The 16,185-nt window shown below is 37.0% G+C and overlaps 1 protein-coding gene and 1 long non-coding RNA gene across 2 annotated transcripts; both read left to right on the top strand.

Moving 5' to 3' along the window:
- The first annotated feature begins 805 nt into the window (after positions 1 to 805).
- LOC124301114 (uncharacterized) lies at positions 806 to 1,471 on the top strand. The gene has a single exon (XM_046755825.1). The coding sequence runs from the start codon at positions 806 to 808 to the stop codon at positions 1,469 to 1,471; it is 666 nt and encodes a 221-aa protein (XP_046611781.1).
- An 8,588-nt stretch (positions 1,472 to 10,059) lies between these two features.
- LOC124300143 (uncharacterized) lies at positions 10,060 to 11,663 on the top strand. The gene is made up of 2 exons (XR_006907157.1): positions 10,060 to 10,128; positions 11,077 to 11,663. It is a non-coding gene; the product is annotated as an uncharacterized LOC124300143 (long non-coding RNA).
- The last annotated feature ends 4,522 nt before the right edge of the window (positions 11,664 to 16,185 follow it).

Below are 16,185 nucleotides of genomic sequence, written 5' to 3'. Positions count from 1 at the left end.
GGGATCTAGCAGGTAGGCTTAACCTAAAGTGAGTTGTAAAAGCACAATTCATTCATAAGTCAATTATTATATATTTATCACAGTTAACTTAAATTTACATCACAGTTATGCTAAGCTCGCGTAATGGACAATTACATGATATTATTTGTAATAATTGCGGATAACCAGGTGGCCGAAGCACATGTTCTTACCCGGGACCGCGTGGCTTGATAAATGCGTGATTTAAGCGTTGAACTGCGTGAAAACTCGAAACTGAGAACAAATAAAACTGCGTTATTAAATAAGCAATCAATATTTATAGTAAACTTGGCGTGTAGCTGTAAGATTAATTAGATTTAATTAGATTAAGTAAAGTTGAATAATTGCTCGATGCACACACTCTGAGATGCCATGAACAAGCCCTCGAGCGACCAGATAGGTGCGAGAGAGAGCGCACACCGGCCCGTGGCAGCAGCGACCCCGCTCCTCTTTACCTGGCGTTGAGTCAATCGATCTGCTGAGCTGGTAATTGATCAGCCGGTGCGAGACAGGGCGGGAGATTTGAACAGATGTTTATGGCCAGTTGCTCCGTTCCGGTTTAAAACGGTTCCCTACCTCACAACTTGTCGCTCAAAGTACGGCTTTCGGCTGGGTGATTTCTGGTATAGTGCGGTCCGACAAACGGCGGGCGGACGGGTCTCACTTTTCCTTGCCAACACAGGCACTTCATTGCTCGGGTGAACCAGATTTGGAGCAGACCCTGCAACGCTTTTGGTCTCTCGAGGAGATTGCTCCGAATTCAAGTAGACTGATGCCCGAGGACAAGATGGCTGAGCACTTTTTCAAAGAGACTCACAGTCGCGACTCACGAGGTCGGTACGAAGTCCGGCTTCTTGTGAGACCAAAACATCCTAGGGTAGCTAACGAGACTAGATCAATGGCGCTTAAATCTCTCTCTGGTATGCAACGTCGACTGTCGCGAGACGCTCGATTAGCTGAGGCGTACGGTAGCTTCATGAGGGACTACGAACGACTGGGACATATGACTCGAGTTCCGGACTCAGAAATACAGTGCGAGGATGCGTGGTACCTTCCACATCATGCAGTGATTCAGGCTTCGGGTGACAAATGTAAACTTCGTGTTGTTTTCGACGCCACTCGGAAAACTCGAGCCGGGCACTGTCTGAATGACTTTTTGTGGTCAGGACCCCCCCTCCAGGGCGATATTTCATTGATCCTCTTGAATTGGCGAAAATATCGTTTTGCGTATACCGCGGACATGGTGAAAATGTTCCGGCAAGTTCTGGTCAAGCGCAAAGACCAGGATCTGCAGAGAATTGTGTGGGCGCCGACCGCTGACGCCGGTCCTGTTGATTACCGTTTGAATACTGTCGCGTACGGGACGACTTGTGCTCCATATCTGGACATCCGCACGCTTTTGCAGTTGGTTATTGATGAAGGGGTTAACTTTCCTCTCGGAGCAGTTGTGTAAATATTGGTTTCTAAGCAGTCACGGCGTGAGGGGGGAAGTCCGTCGATTTAAAGTTGGACGCGAATAGGCCTGGGTACACATAAAGCAGCGTCTGGTTCCCTTCGGCGTGGACACTGGGTGTCCATATGTCCGAGTCGGGATTCCGGCGTCTGATTTGATTGGATTACATGGATCGGATTTATTATCACTTCGGGTTATCGGAATCTCAGAAAGAAATAATAGACAGTTTCAGTGGCTTAGAATCGAGTATTTTGAGGCATTTCGATCTATTAGAACGACTGCAAGTTGGCTTAAGATTATTCAATGATCATTCAATCTAGTTGACAAGGAACGCACCAGCGACTGTATTATCCTGTATCATGATAATCTGATTTGCAGTTAATAAACATTTGTCTTACTTCGGCTTTTCCCTCTGCACCGTGAGGGTTTTTATGCCAAAGCAAGCGTCTTGTCTTTCTCGCGAAATCGTGTTATTTATTTATGCACCCCCTCACTCACTCATCCCATCCCGATTGAAGTTAAAGAAGAACTCTGGTCAAACGACCTAAACAGAGACAATTCATTTCTAATTAAATTTACATTCGCATTTGTAATTTAAATTCAGGAAACAAGACTTATTTGCACAATTATAACTAAAGAAAGTGACTTGCATGTATTATGTCAATCTTGCATGTATGCTTTTGAAATAGTAAATTGACAATTTAATGCGATTGAGTGATCGAGCTAAGGATCGGATGAATGGTTGCATAATTCATGTCACAATTACTAGTAAAAGGTAAAATACCGCATACAATTGAAAATATTAAGATATGAAAAAAACACTAATACATCTGAAAAATGGAGACTACAAATATTAATTATCCTTTCATCAAACCTGACGAAAGGCCTAGGATTCAGACCGTTATAAATCTGATGATCGAAAACGGATTTATGGCAACAGTAGATTTAAAGGAAGCGTTTTATCTCGTTTCGATGACAGAATCTGATCGGAAATTTCTGTGAATGAGATAAAACAGCCAACTTTTAGAATTCATTTGTTCACCATTTGGTCTCGATGCAGTCCTATTTACATTTACAAGTATCTTAAAACCAGTAATTGCAAACTTAAAACGTGAGGAGCTTATATCGGTGATTTATCTTGACGATTTGTTATTCTTCGGCAGAGCCTACGACGAGTGCCAAGAAAATATACGCATCACTCGCTCACTTTTACATCAACTCGGTTTCGTTATTAATGAAAGGAAGTGTTAATTAATACCGCAAAAACAGTGCGGATTTCCTGAATTTTCGTCCGTTTCCGAAAAGACGATCATTGAACTCACGCAAAAGAAAAGAGGTCGAGTAAGAAGAGAAATCGAAAAATATCGGTCGATAAAAGTAAATAAAATTCGTGGATTTGCTGAGTTAATAGGCGCACGGGACAAAAATATGGAATGGAAACTACTATCGGTGCATGGAAAAAAGCACTCACGTAACTTACTTATTAAGACTATGAAACTGATCAAATATGTAGCGAAACTTTGCAGGGTGATAGAATTGACGATTCAGAGGAAAAAACATCACTTTGGCATGTTTTCTGCCCGAACGACTGAATCATTATAGGGAATGCAATTTAGGTGTAGTTGCGTTCAAGTTTTCGTGTGAAATTGATTCAAATAGGCAGATCAGAGAGGTTATTCGGGTAAGTTTGGCAAACCGATGTTTCTATATATCCAGAAAACAGGAAATGAGTTAATCTTACAAATATTCGATCGAATTATTTGAGATCTTGAAACTCTTCCAGTTCAATACAAATCATAGGCATTGTTTGACGAAAGCTCTAATCTATTGTTTCATTGTGCAAAGCGTGAAGTCGAAAAACGAAAATATTTCGTTATATTTTCTAAGCGCTTTTAAACCCAAGACTTTCTAGATGTTTTCCTCGGAATTCCTAAAGGTCCAACGAGTTGACATGACGACAGAGATCCTTGATGACCTTGATGATGAATTTGTAGACAGCAGAATTGTTTGCGGATTTTGAGGAACGCTTGGATCAATTTATTCACATGCTATTAAAAATTATTTTTACGAGAAAAATAGCGTGATGATGTGATAATTATTAGAAATCTTTTAGGTGGCATTGTTGGATCAGTCATTTTTGACGCAAAAAATATCCAAATCTACTGCAATCGCATGTTGCAACAAGCAGTAGATTCTTAATTGACAATGCAATCGACATAAAGCGGCGATTGCATTAATGAAAAATTTGCAGCGAAACGGCATTGGTACTTGGGTATCGATAACATGGCGTAAGGTTCAAATTTTCGAGTAGATACATAGACAGTGAATATTTATTCATAATTGAAAGACAATTGCATAAGATATATGTTCACACGACAAAATACAAATACGCATTACATTCCGATCTGGTACCCTGACTAGGGTTAAGCGGCGTAGTTGGAAACTTTCGACTTTTTCGACTGCTCGAGTCGCCTTTGCGTCGAACTTGATACCTGTGTGTCTCAGGTGTATTCACAAATCAAGTTGCAGAATACGAAGTTTTAGCTGAAGACAGTGAGCGAACTCATTGTCAAGGGAATATTGTGAACGACCACTTTGGTCATGACATCTGGTGTCCAAAAAAGAAATGAGGCTAGTGCACCTTAGGTGCACCTGAATAAATAATTAAATCGTGAGATTCGTTTGGATAAAATAAAAATGCGAACAAATTTTTTTACAATTCTATGGAATTTCGACAGATGAGCACTGATTGTAAATGAACTGATGAACTTTTGCTTGAACACCATAGTCGGTCATGTTCTCCTAGCCCCGCTTCGATGTCAGTTCCTACTAAAGGCTCCGACCATCGCTCGAAAAATTACCTCCGGCAGATGGTTCGGTATGAGCTTCGGTGGGATCGGTCTCTGAAATATTCAAGTCATTTTAAGTTACAGCCGCAGATACATATAAAATCTACTTTACGTCTTCGTCGATCAGTGCTTGGAAAATTCAGTCCGACCAACCATGAAAATTATTGACGAAATACTGATTACGTCTTTTTCTAACGTCACCGAAAACCGTGTTTCACGGAAGGTATTATTCAGGTTATGCTTGGTTTTTCGAACTACGTCTTTTGCCTGATGAATCAGATCAAATCCGGCGTTTCATATCTGCAGCTCGTTGCCGGTACAATTCGATCATCTTGTATCTTGACATCTCAACTGTGCAAGTGATCTCCCGTTCGAAAAATCTGTTTGTTCCGCCCCAAAGTATATCGTTTCAGCTAATAATCCCTATGGAACACGCACGGCGGAGAGTTTTGTCTGTGTTGTTTGCACGAAAGTTTGCAACATTTACTGATACAAAAATCTCGATTCAATTTTCGAATATCGTTGAAATGTATTTTTTTTCATTCGTCTCTTCACGCACGCGAGAGAAAAATGTGAAAAAGAATTCCAAAAATCCTGAAACTCGAGTTTCCAAATGAAACTGCACTTTGAGATCTAATCGAATCTTTAGCCAACTACGTTTTAATCGACAAGAGATTTGCACTGTTAAAACAAAAATAAAAAGAAAATCACAAAGAAGGCATTTTAATATTTACGTAACGTTTCAAGCTAGATTTGGAATCTGCTTCTAAAATATTCAACAACATACCTACTTTTGATCTAATTCGAATTACGTTCTGGAAAATTTTGGTGCATGAAATCATTTTTTGGAAAATTACTTTTCGCAAACTTCAGAATACCCGCAAGATGACGATAAAAATTTATAAACATTTACAGTCGACTTTACTTTGCGCGGCAATTTCGAGAAGACAAAAATGCAACATGACTGGAAGGGGTGAGGGATTGAAATTGATTTTTATCACATGAGTCTCACCATAGGATGGAGTCGACGTCCCTGTTTCTGAACGGGTCGTATTTCGACGCAATGGACCAAACCTACAATAAAATGATAAATCACATAATTATGAATATTTTCATTTGATGTGATGAGGACGGCGGATTTCACAAAATCAACGCGTCTCAAACTCGATAAACTTTTTAACCAATGTTGATTTCACGTCATAACATTTTCTATAAAATAAGCTTTGTCCTAAGGATTTTTCGACACCGTTACCTAAGTCATTCGTCTGACGTTCCGTATCTTTTGATAAACCATTCCTCATCATTTCACTATGGGGGGATTTGCAAACCAAAGATCATGTGAGTAGTCGTGATCAATTACCCAACTTTACGCAAAAAAAAAAAAAAAAAGAACAAGCGACTTGAAGTTGGCCATAAGCTAGCCCTCGAACTTCTCGTTCTCATGCTGCTAGTTTCAAGTTTACAGAAAAAAAAAATTAAGAATATCCAATTCGAATTTCCAACTACAAATTGATATCCGTGACTCGAAAGCCCTCTGGCACCATATTACATGTTAATCTGACGATTTTTGAAATTTAGAACTACTGTAACGGATCAACTCTTGAAAATTTTGCAAGTCCAACCTTGGATTCGATATCGGTGACCTGAAAGACCTTTACTTATTACTTTCTACCAAAGTCCAAATGTTCTTAGATTATTTTCCGCTTTATTGGATGAGGCATTTTGGATTTCGCAAATCTGACCTTGGATTCGTGATCAGCCACTCAATGAACCTTCAAGTACCAGTCTTCATGAAAATCCGGATATATTTATTATTTTTCCAGAATATTGAGTACGCCGAATTCAAATTTTGCAAATCTGACTTTAGATTCGTAATAAGCAGTCCAAAAATTGTTACGATACCAATTTTCAATCAAATCCATTCTTCCATTCTCAACATATCATCATTTCTATTTTATTTTTTTCAATTTTGCCATTCGAATAATTCAATAAGTACTGAACCGATCGAGGCACAAATCTAATTAGATCTAAGTTTGGAAAAGCCCTGTCGATTGAGACCAAAATTACTGGAATTCGGTAACTCATTCTCGATGTATCGTAAGAGAAAAAAATTTATCACACACACGCATACATAATCCATCAGACATTTGCTTGACGGCATGCAGGGGCACAAAATGGACCATTCACGATCGCTCCGGCGATCCACGGCTCTCCGATGCGAAGCTCACGCATCTCTACCTTCCGATTCATTGGGTGCCAGTGTAGGAATGAATTTGCTCACTGAGCCGCGATCCAAACTAGGCGAAATCCCCGTTAGATAACACAACACGTGGCTCGAGGGTCGTGTTATTGTGAATGGTGCAACGAAATTAGGCATCAGGCAACGAAATAAAAGTGTAACGTGCAGGTATAACTGATGTTCGACCAAAGGTATTGTTTATTGTCTCGGTCATTTGTCAATCAATCGAAATCCTGTTTATTATTGCGTTCGCGATCAGTCCGCGATCATTCAAACGATGACAACTGTTTGTCTGAAGAAAATGAACCACGAGTGAGTTATATTGAAGCCATGGTGTGGAAAAATCCTTATCATGGAATTTTTTCACGTGGAATGAGCTCTGGTTCAGAAATAAATCTTTTTTGGAACATGTCGATTTTTTAAAAGTCACCGTACTGAACCGAATAGGTTTCATAGTTTCTTATTGTATTCGTATAGGATTGTATTTTACTGAAACAATATGATATCACAAAAATACTTCTAATCTGTGAAAAAATGCTCGACAAAGTCCTTTCTAACAAATGCCACGTGATTTTTCAGCATCTACCGACGGTTGCTCGGAACGTAAAAATGACAATGCGGATGTAATGCGGTTTCGATCTAGTTTCACTCGTTCAAATTTCACGAAAATCAGTCACCCTAGATGCGTGTCCTCTTATTATCAGGATAAAACTGAATTGGATGTAACTCACAAATTGCCGGACATGAACGGAAACCTTATTCCTTGCGTTAAAGCCTGAGAACTGATTGCCAGAACTGCCAAAAGTACGACGAGTTTTCCCATGTTTGTCTTCTGAATTTAATTCAAAACTGATGCGAATGAATCATGTTCCTTGGCTTTTATACTTTGGCATTATTGGTGTCATGGAAGAAAACCAGATGTGTACATAAAGATTCTAGAAACACAAATTCGAAATGTGTCACCTACGGTAAAACATTACTTGTCAATCATATTTACCGACGAATTCTACACCTTGACAGCTTTATTATATTTAACCAGCTTCAGGGACTATTGTTGTTGGCGTATCCTAATTCTTCCATCTGTCGAATTGTGCGGCACGACAAATTTCCATTCCTCACGCCTTACTTGACCGTAAACCTGTTATATTCTGCACATGCAACGCGATGCAATTATCGCAATCGCATTACATAATTTTTGGTCTGAAGGTTTTTTTTATAATTTCTCGCACTCTGCTGGTTAAGTTTTAATTTCCGAAATTAACGATATTAGATACAGTCCGCGAATCATAAGCTCAAAACATCTTTTGAATTGCGCAAAAATTGTCTATTCATTATTTTGAGACTCTTTAATTAATCATCTTGCGTCTGAACTTTCGAAATTTAACATGTCTGATTGTGAATACGTACATTTTGGGCACTATAACACTAAATATGAGTTTTTATTCAAATTTTCGTATAGCTACTTATTCTCAATTTATTGAATATTACATTTTCACCTTCAAGAGCAGTTTTAGAATCTGAAAATGTAGCGTCCCCATGTTTGGCAATGGTAATATGAAAATTCCATTGACGCCAGTTTTTGGTACGCTTTGGCCGGACTCAAATATTTTTCGGATAAATATTCAGGTCATTTGTACACAATTTTGAGCAAATAATTTCGAATTCATAACTCAGTATAGTGGAAATTCGGGGCTTATACCTATTGATTTTCCGGCGATGCGGACAAATTTTAGATATACCAAGCCATGATCTTTTTTCCTTCCTGAGTTCAACATATTTAGCCCCCAATTCGAAATCAGTGACTCCCAAAACTTTTCTATTAAGAGTTTTTATGTAATCGGGACATAGTTATGAAGTTTTCAATTTCCGTTTATTGATGGACAACTAAAATTCAGCAAATTAGCTTGAATTGAAATAAGGTTGGTTTGAAGTGTATCTATGAAAAGGTTAATAACTAGAATGTGGCCTTACTTCGATTGAGAAGTATGTCGCATGCCGTAGTCAGCTGAGTAAATCATTCATGTACTTGAAATTCTTTGCCATCAGTTATGCGTTGCGAAATTCAACAGAGTCAAATCTACGTCGTATAAAGTTCGAAAAAGGTGACAAACATGCTGCAGAACCTGAATTTACATTGTCGATAAATATGTCATTAAACCGTTATACTTTACCTACGCGGATCATTAATCTGTCTATTTCGGCTGGCCTATAAAATTCGCTCAACATTGAAAAAATTCGAGAAATGTCGATCATTGGTCAGTTGATCAATCCTCTGACTGATTCTGTAAACGGAGAATTTATTTCTGACCAAATGAATCTCTCGTTTCCGTTTGTACCCTATTATCGTTGGAAAGACACCTAACGATGTCTTGTACTGTATTCTCAGTCTTTCCACAACTCAAGTTCATATCAAATACTCGGAGGGGTATTTTTCCTCTAGCCGCATGTATTTCAATGTTTTGTTGAATCGACTCTACATTTTTCGCTTGTCGAACGAGTCGGTAAAAATCGTTGCACTCTAGGATATGGTGCGTTCCAACGATCTCTATGCTGAAAATGTATTTTCACGAGTGCACCATTCGCAATCACACGACCCTCGGGCCACGTGTTGAGCTATCTGACCGGGATTTCGCCTAGTTTTGATCGGGGCTCAGTGAGCAAATTCATTCCTAAACTGGCACCCAATGAATCGATAGGTAGAGATGCGTGAGCTTCGCATCGGAGAGCCGTGGGTCGCCGGAGCGATCGTGAATGGTCCATTTTGTGCCCCTGCATGCCGTCGACCAAATGTCTGATGGATTATGTATGCGTGTGTGTGATAAAATTTTTTTCTCCGATGATATGTCGAGAATGAGTTACCGAATTCCAGTGATTTTGGTCTCAATCGACACGGCTTTTCCAAACTTAGATCAAATTAGATTTTTGCCTTGATCGGTTCAGTACTTATTGAATTATGTGAATAGCAAAATTGAAAAAAATAAAATAGAAATGATGATATGTTGAGAATGGATGAATGGATTTGATTGAAAATTGGTATCATAAGAATTTTTGGACTGCTCATTACGAATCCTGAGTCAGATTTGCAAAATTTAAATTCGGCGTACTCAATATTCTGGAAAAATAATAAATATATTCGGATTTTCATGAAGACTGGTACTTGAAGGTTTATTGGGTGGCTGATCACGAATCCGAGGTCAGTTGTTCAAAATTTTTAAAACCGTCAGATTAACACGTAATATGGCACCAGAGGGCTTTCAAATCGGTTATCACGGATGTCAATTTGTAGTTGGAAATTCGGTTAGATATTTCTAATTTTTTTTTTCTGTAAAGTTGTGTCGACAAATCCTTAAGACAAAGCTTATTTTATAGAAAATTTTATGTTGTAAAATCAACTTTGGTTAAAAAGTATATCGAGTTTGGAATGCGTTGATTTTACGAAAGCCGCCGTACTCATCACATTATCAAATGAAAATATTCATTGTGATGTGATTTATCATCTTATTTTAGGTCTGATCCAGTGCGTCAAGCTACGTCCGATACAGGAACAAGGACCTCGAATTTATCCTATGGTGAGACTCATGTGATAAAAATCAATTTCAATCCCTCACCTCTCCCAGTTATGTTGCATTTTTGTCTTCTCGAACTTGTCGCACAAAGTAAAGTCGACTGCAACTATGATTATCAATTTCCATCATCATCTTGCGGGTACTTTGAAGTTTGCGAAAAGTAATTTTCCGAAAAATGATATCATGTAACAAAATTTTCCAGAACGTAGTTCGAATTCAATTAGAAGTAGGTATGTTGCCGAATATTTTAGAGGCAGATTCCAAATCTAGCTTGAATCTTACGTTACGTAAATATTAAAATGTCTTCTTTGTGATTTTCTTTTTATTTTTGTTTTAACAGTGCAAATCTCTTGTCGATTAAAACGTAGTTGGCTAAAGATTCGATTAGATCTCAAAGTGCAGTTTCATTTCGAAACTCGAGTTTCAGCATTTTTGGAATTCTTTTTCACATTTTTCTCTCGCGTGTGTAAAGAGACGAATGAAAAAAAATACATTACAACGATATTCGAAAGTTGAATCGAGATTTTTGTATCAGTCAATGTTGCAAACTTTCGTGCAAACAATACAGACAAAGCTCTCAGCCGTGCGTGTTCCATAGGGATTATTAACTGAAACGATATACTTTGGGGCGGAACAAACATATTTTCCGAAGGGGATATCATTAGCACAATTGAAATATTAGAGTAAAAGATCATCGATTGTACCGCGAATGAGCCGCAGACACGAAGGCAAAATATTTACATTAGTTATAAATACCGAAAACATCCTGAACAATACCTTCTCCGAAACGCGGTTTTCGGTGACGTCATTAGAATAAAAGACGTAATTAGTATTTTGTCGATGATTTTCATGTTTGGTCGGACTGAATTTTCCACGCACTGATCGACGAAGACGTAATGTAGATATTACATGTAGCGGCTGCTGTAACTTAATATGACTTGAATATTTCAGTGATCGATTCCAGCGAAGATTTTGCTGAACCATTTGCCGGAGGTAATTCTTCGAGCGGTGGTCGGAGCCTCTAGTAGGAACTGACATCGAAGCGGGGCTAGGAGAACATGACCGACTATGGTGTTCAAGCAAAAGTTCATCAGTTCATTTACAATCAGTGCTCATTTGTCGGAATTCCATAGAATTGTGAAAAAATTTGTTCGCATTTTTATTTTATCCAAACGAATCTCACGATTTAATAATTTATTCAGGTGCACCTAAGGTGCACTAGCCTCATTTCTTTTTTGGACACCAGATGTCATGACCAAAGTGGTCGTTCACAATATTCCCTTGACAATGAGTTCGCTCACTGTCTTCAGCTAAAACTTCGTATTCTGCAACTTGATTTGTGAATACACCTGAGACACCCAGGTATCAAGTTCGGCGCAAAGGCGACTCGAGCAGTCGAAAAAGTCGAAAGTTTCCAACTACGTCGCTTAACCCTAGTCAGGGTACCAGATCGGAATGTAATGCGTATTTGTGTTTTGTCGTGTGAACATATATCTTATGCAATTGTTTATTAATTACGAATAAATATTCACTGTCTATGTATCTACTCGAAAATTCGAACCTTACGCCATGTTATCGATACCCAAGTACCAATGCCGTTTCGCTGCAAATTTTTCATTCATGTGACTGTCACTTTATGTCAATTTCATTCTCATTTAAAAAATTACTACCTTTTACGACATCCGATTGCAGATGATTTCGATGTTTTCGCGTAAGAAAAAAAAAGATCCGACAATGCCACGTCAAAAATTTCCAGTAATCAGATATTACATCATCATACTTTCTTCTGGCAAAATGGATCTGTGTCAGCATGTTGATTCATTCCCTGGTGGATACCGTCCCATTGAAATTGAATTGAAGTTACACTTAGATTTCGGAAGAATGTCTTACACTGTATTTTCAGTGTAATTAGATTAAAAGCATACCAAAGTCCCACCGAAAAATCACTGGAATAAAAATAGTAAAACACACTGTAATAATACGGTGGAACCGAATCCGCCTGGGTTGAATATTCAGGAACTCCGAAAAAACATATAGAAGGTCGTGGGTAAAAGTCATGTTTTCTAGGCATATACCGGGACAATCTCTTGAAACTTGAAAATCAACCGCGCATGCGCCAAATAATTCAATCTCATTGGTCGGCAAATTCTTCCCGCAGCGATATTTTTGTCTGCGATGCAGGCGGGCCAACGTACGCATAATGTGTAAGTTTGGATTTTCAAAGAGTATAAGCATCAAATTACTACCGTTCTTTGAAGAATCAACATTCCGACCCGATAACAAATGTTTCCCAATCCTTTCAGAGTCACTGCCTCAATTATTCGAGATTCTAACCTCGAAAATTCGAAGCAACTACATCGCCGCCAGAAACAGAGTTTGACAGCTGAAACTTGGGATGAACAGCTGATAAAACTCGCGCATGCGCGGTTCATTTTCAAGTTTCAAGAGATTGTCCCGGTAGGGACATCGGTTTTCCGAATTTACTCGAATAACCTCGCTGATCTGCCAAGTTGAATCAATTTTTCATACGAAAACCTGAAAGTCACTAAACTTAAAATTCACTGACTATAAAGATCCAGTTGTTAGGGCAGGAAACATGCCGAAATAATGTTTTTTCCCCATGAATCATCAATTCTACGACTTAACAAAGTTTCGCTGCATATTTAATTAGTTTTATGAACGTGATAAGTAAGTGCTATTGTACTTGCAGCGATAGCAAATTTACATTCCATGTTTTGTCCCGTATCAATTTTTATCGAAATGATTGAATCAGATGCATCTCGTCATTAATGAAACTTTTACGCATCATGAATTGAAATCTTCTTGCTCATAACGACATTGAATTTTTTAAAATCTATGTTTATAACGAATTATACATAAATGACATAATACATGTTGTTTATTTTATCAATTATATATATTTAAATAATAATTTACGTACACGGAGTTCACATACATGTATAGTAATTTCTGATAGCATACTTTTCAACAGACAGTAGTGTATAGTTATATTAATATGTATTGTAAGTTTTGGTGTCAATAAAATTATTTGATAATATGTAATATACTGTGTAAACTTCCATATGTTAAATTAATAATCAGATATAGCTGTACAAAAGTAAAAAATAATAGTATGGTAAAAAGAATTACAGGTTAATTGCGACACGATATGTATACGAACCAATGAGAACATGGGTTTTAGGAGAAGCAATAGTTGGCTTGGCTGTGTTGAATGATGAGTTACATTATATGTATAGGGTGTGATCGTCGATACCGGAGTATGATTACTATATTAAAACTCAACGAATTTCTGCGAATGGTTTGCAAAACTCCGATGAGAAACTGGCATGATCGTGATTATTTGATTATGGTTATTCACGTAATCGTAATTAGAGTAGCTGGCTAATCATAGTTTTCTTATACACGCATGCATTCGCTGTAAAAATCTAGCCGAATTATGTTTAGAAATACTTTGCTTTGGCAGTACCCACATAATATGAAATCTTTCCAAGAAACTTTCAATATAATATTTTATAGAAAGATTATGAGAATCTTTTTAAGAACAACAACAATCAAGAAATCTTTTGCAAGTTTCTGGTACGAACATTTTCAACTTGCAGCAACCTTTTTTTCAAAGTATTTTTGAAATGTTTTTTTCCTTTCATGAAAGATTTCAGAAATATTCATTGTTATACGGGTAAGAGTCACGATGAAATTATTATATACGAATGGTTCTCATGGAAATGGTGCAAATTTGTAATATCATGACAACAAGAAATATCATGGCGGTTTCCATAATTATTCATTACTTATCAGTGATAACAGTATTCCATTTAATCGCTACCTAGAATGTTATTGAATCGACATTCCCATTGCATCTATTATTACGACGATAATACAACAGTTTTTATCAGGAGTGGGAACCTATTTGTTATATTTGTTTAGGCAAAGAATTACAAGTAAAAAATCTTCGAAAACGAATCGATTTCCCCTGCAGATCTAGATAAGTTAACTACAGATATTCAAATTCACTGGAATATTAACCAATTTGGTAGTTACTTTGCAATTCAATTGCGTAATGATGATATTAATAGTTGCATAAATGCGTCATTTTCAATGTTGAAAGCATAGAAAATGTGATGTGCACGAGCCATGCGTTCAAAATATTATCTCGCACGAATCATCACGTATTATCCTGTTTTCATAGTGCGTCAAAATCCCGCGTAGTAGGAACATGATTTACTACCAAGTATACATACAACGCATTGAATGGTAACTGTGTCCTACCTCAAACTGTTTGAAATACGTACTGGGGTGACTTTTACGTTGTATATTAAAATTATCGTTTTTGATTAAACAACAAGTTAGTTTGTTAAATGAGAAGCTGTTCTGTAGATAATTATATGCTGTAGAATTGATCTATTCTAATCGTTTGACTATGAAATTTAAACTAATGAATTTTTTCTTCAAACTGTAAGTGTCAAGTAATGTGGCACATAAAATTATGATGCAGTTAGTAAAAATTGTGCAATTTTCAATTGAACTACTACGAGTATGAAAATTGTGTACTGAATGTGCTTTCCATGTCGAAATGCAAATTTGAGAATAATTCTTCTTGACTGTCGGTTCAATTTTCAACAGAAAAAGAACGTTGCTACAGGTTAACTAACATTTTATTATTTCAACAAGCATATTCCATACTCTAAGAGGATATTATTATCATTTATAAGTAACACATAACGTAAAGATATATATGGCAGTGCGTTATGCTGACGGCAAATTGGCAAATTCTAGATTTTTCGCATACAGTAATTAGAGAGCACAAATTCGGGCTTAGTGTTCTTAAGATCAGATCGTCCATAGATTTACAGATGCCTAGTCGCAAAGTACGGTGTAATCGTGGTATGAATTTAAAATTCTATCAAATCAAATTCCACAATTTCACCACATTTTCTTCCTAAATCAATGGTCATATTTTAATTTAAGACCGACTGATATATCCTAGCGTTTGATTAAAAATTTTGTTTTAAACATCAAGTTTCCTACAGACGATTCATCCGACGATTTTATCTATGTATACTTAATCATTTATACTTATTATTAAAATTTTCTGGACCACGCAATCACAAAAATGACATAGTGTACTATTTGATATACAGTCTCGGATCTTATGCCATTTTGTGAATTCAATAAAAATAGTATATTACACGGAAGAAATATAATTCTACTGTATATAGCGGAATATGTTTTTTAACGCTCTCTTTCAGCACGTATCAATATTTTACGATTATTACTATGGAGTTCATCGGACAATCTAATTCGCTTTTTCAAATTCGTTGACAGCGTGTTTTTCTCCTTGAAGATACTAATAGCAATATATTTCTATACGTGTAAATTGGCTCGCATTATTTTCTATTGTCTAATTTACTTATGTACAATTTTGGATCTGCTAGAGAAATTTATGTTCTAAACAAGATTACGCGCTGGTTTTGCAATAATTTCGCATAGTTTTTATCAATTCACCTAAAAAATGCTTCTATGTATCGTAGTACGTATATTTACCGAGTTCAAAATCATTATTTGTACCAAAGGAATTAACCACCTATGAAGAAATGTTCTGGTAAAATTATTGTTCAACAGATAATTCCAAAGCTCTTCATTACATGTTGTTTTAAAATGTCTAATGTTCAATTAGCTGAAATACGTTGAAAATTTCACTCAAATTTTTTCTTCTCTAAAATCCCGAAATCCATCATTCTCTTGTGAGTTTATTAGTGCGCAGAACTTCGAGTAATATATTTCAATCCTGAAGATTACGAGCAAATCTCAACTTTGTGCAGGAAATAGTGATAGTTTATAGAAATGCGAGTTCACTTCTCAAGTTCTAACTGTTTCATCGCTTCGCAGTTAATTTAAAGTCAGGAATATGAAGAATTTTCCGTCTGACTTTTACGTTTGGTGCCATAATTACGGGCTCAGATCTTTAGCTGGTTAAAACTTATTTTTCCTTTCTCTTAGGTGAGATTTGAAACATCTTTTACCAATTACCAGTAGCGAGTT

The sequence above is a fragment of the Neodiprion virginianus genome, chromosome 3, assembly GCF_021901495.1.
Source record: "Neodiprion virginianus isolate iyNeoVirg1 chromosome 3, iyNeoVirg1.1, whole genome shotgun sequence".
Lineage (NCBI taxonomy): Eukaryota > Metazoa > Arthropoda > Insecta > Hymenoptera > Diprionidae > Neodiprion > Neodiprion virginianus.
The sequence above is the reverse complement of the archived record's forward strand: the minus strand, read 5'-3'. Positions and strand labels throughout refer to the sequence as shown.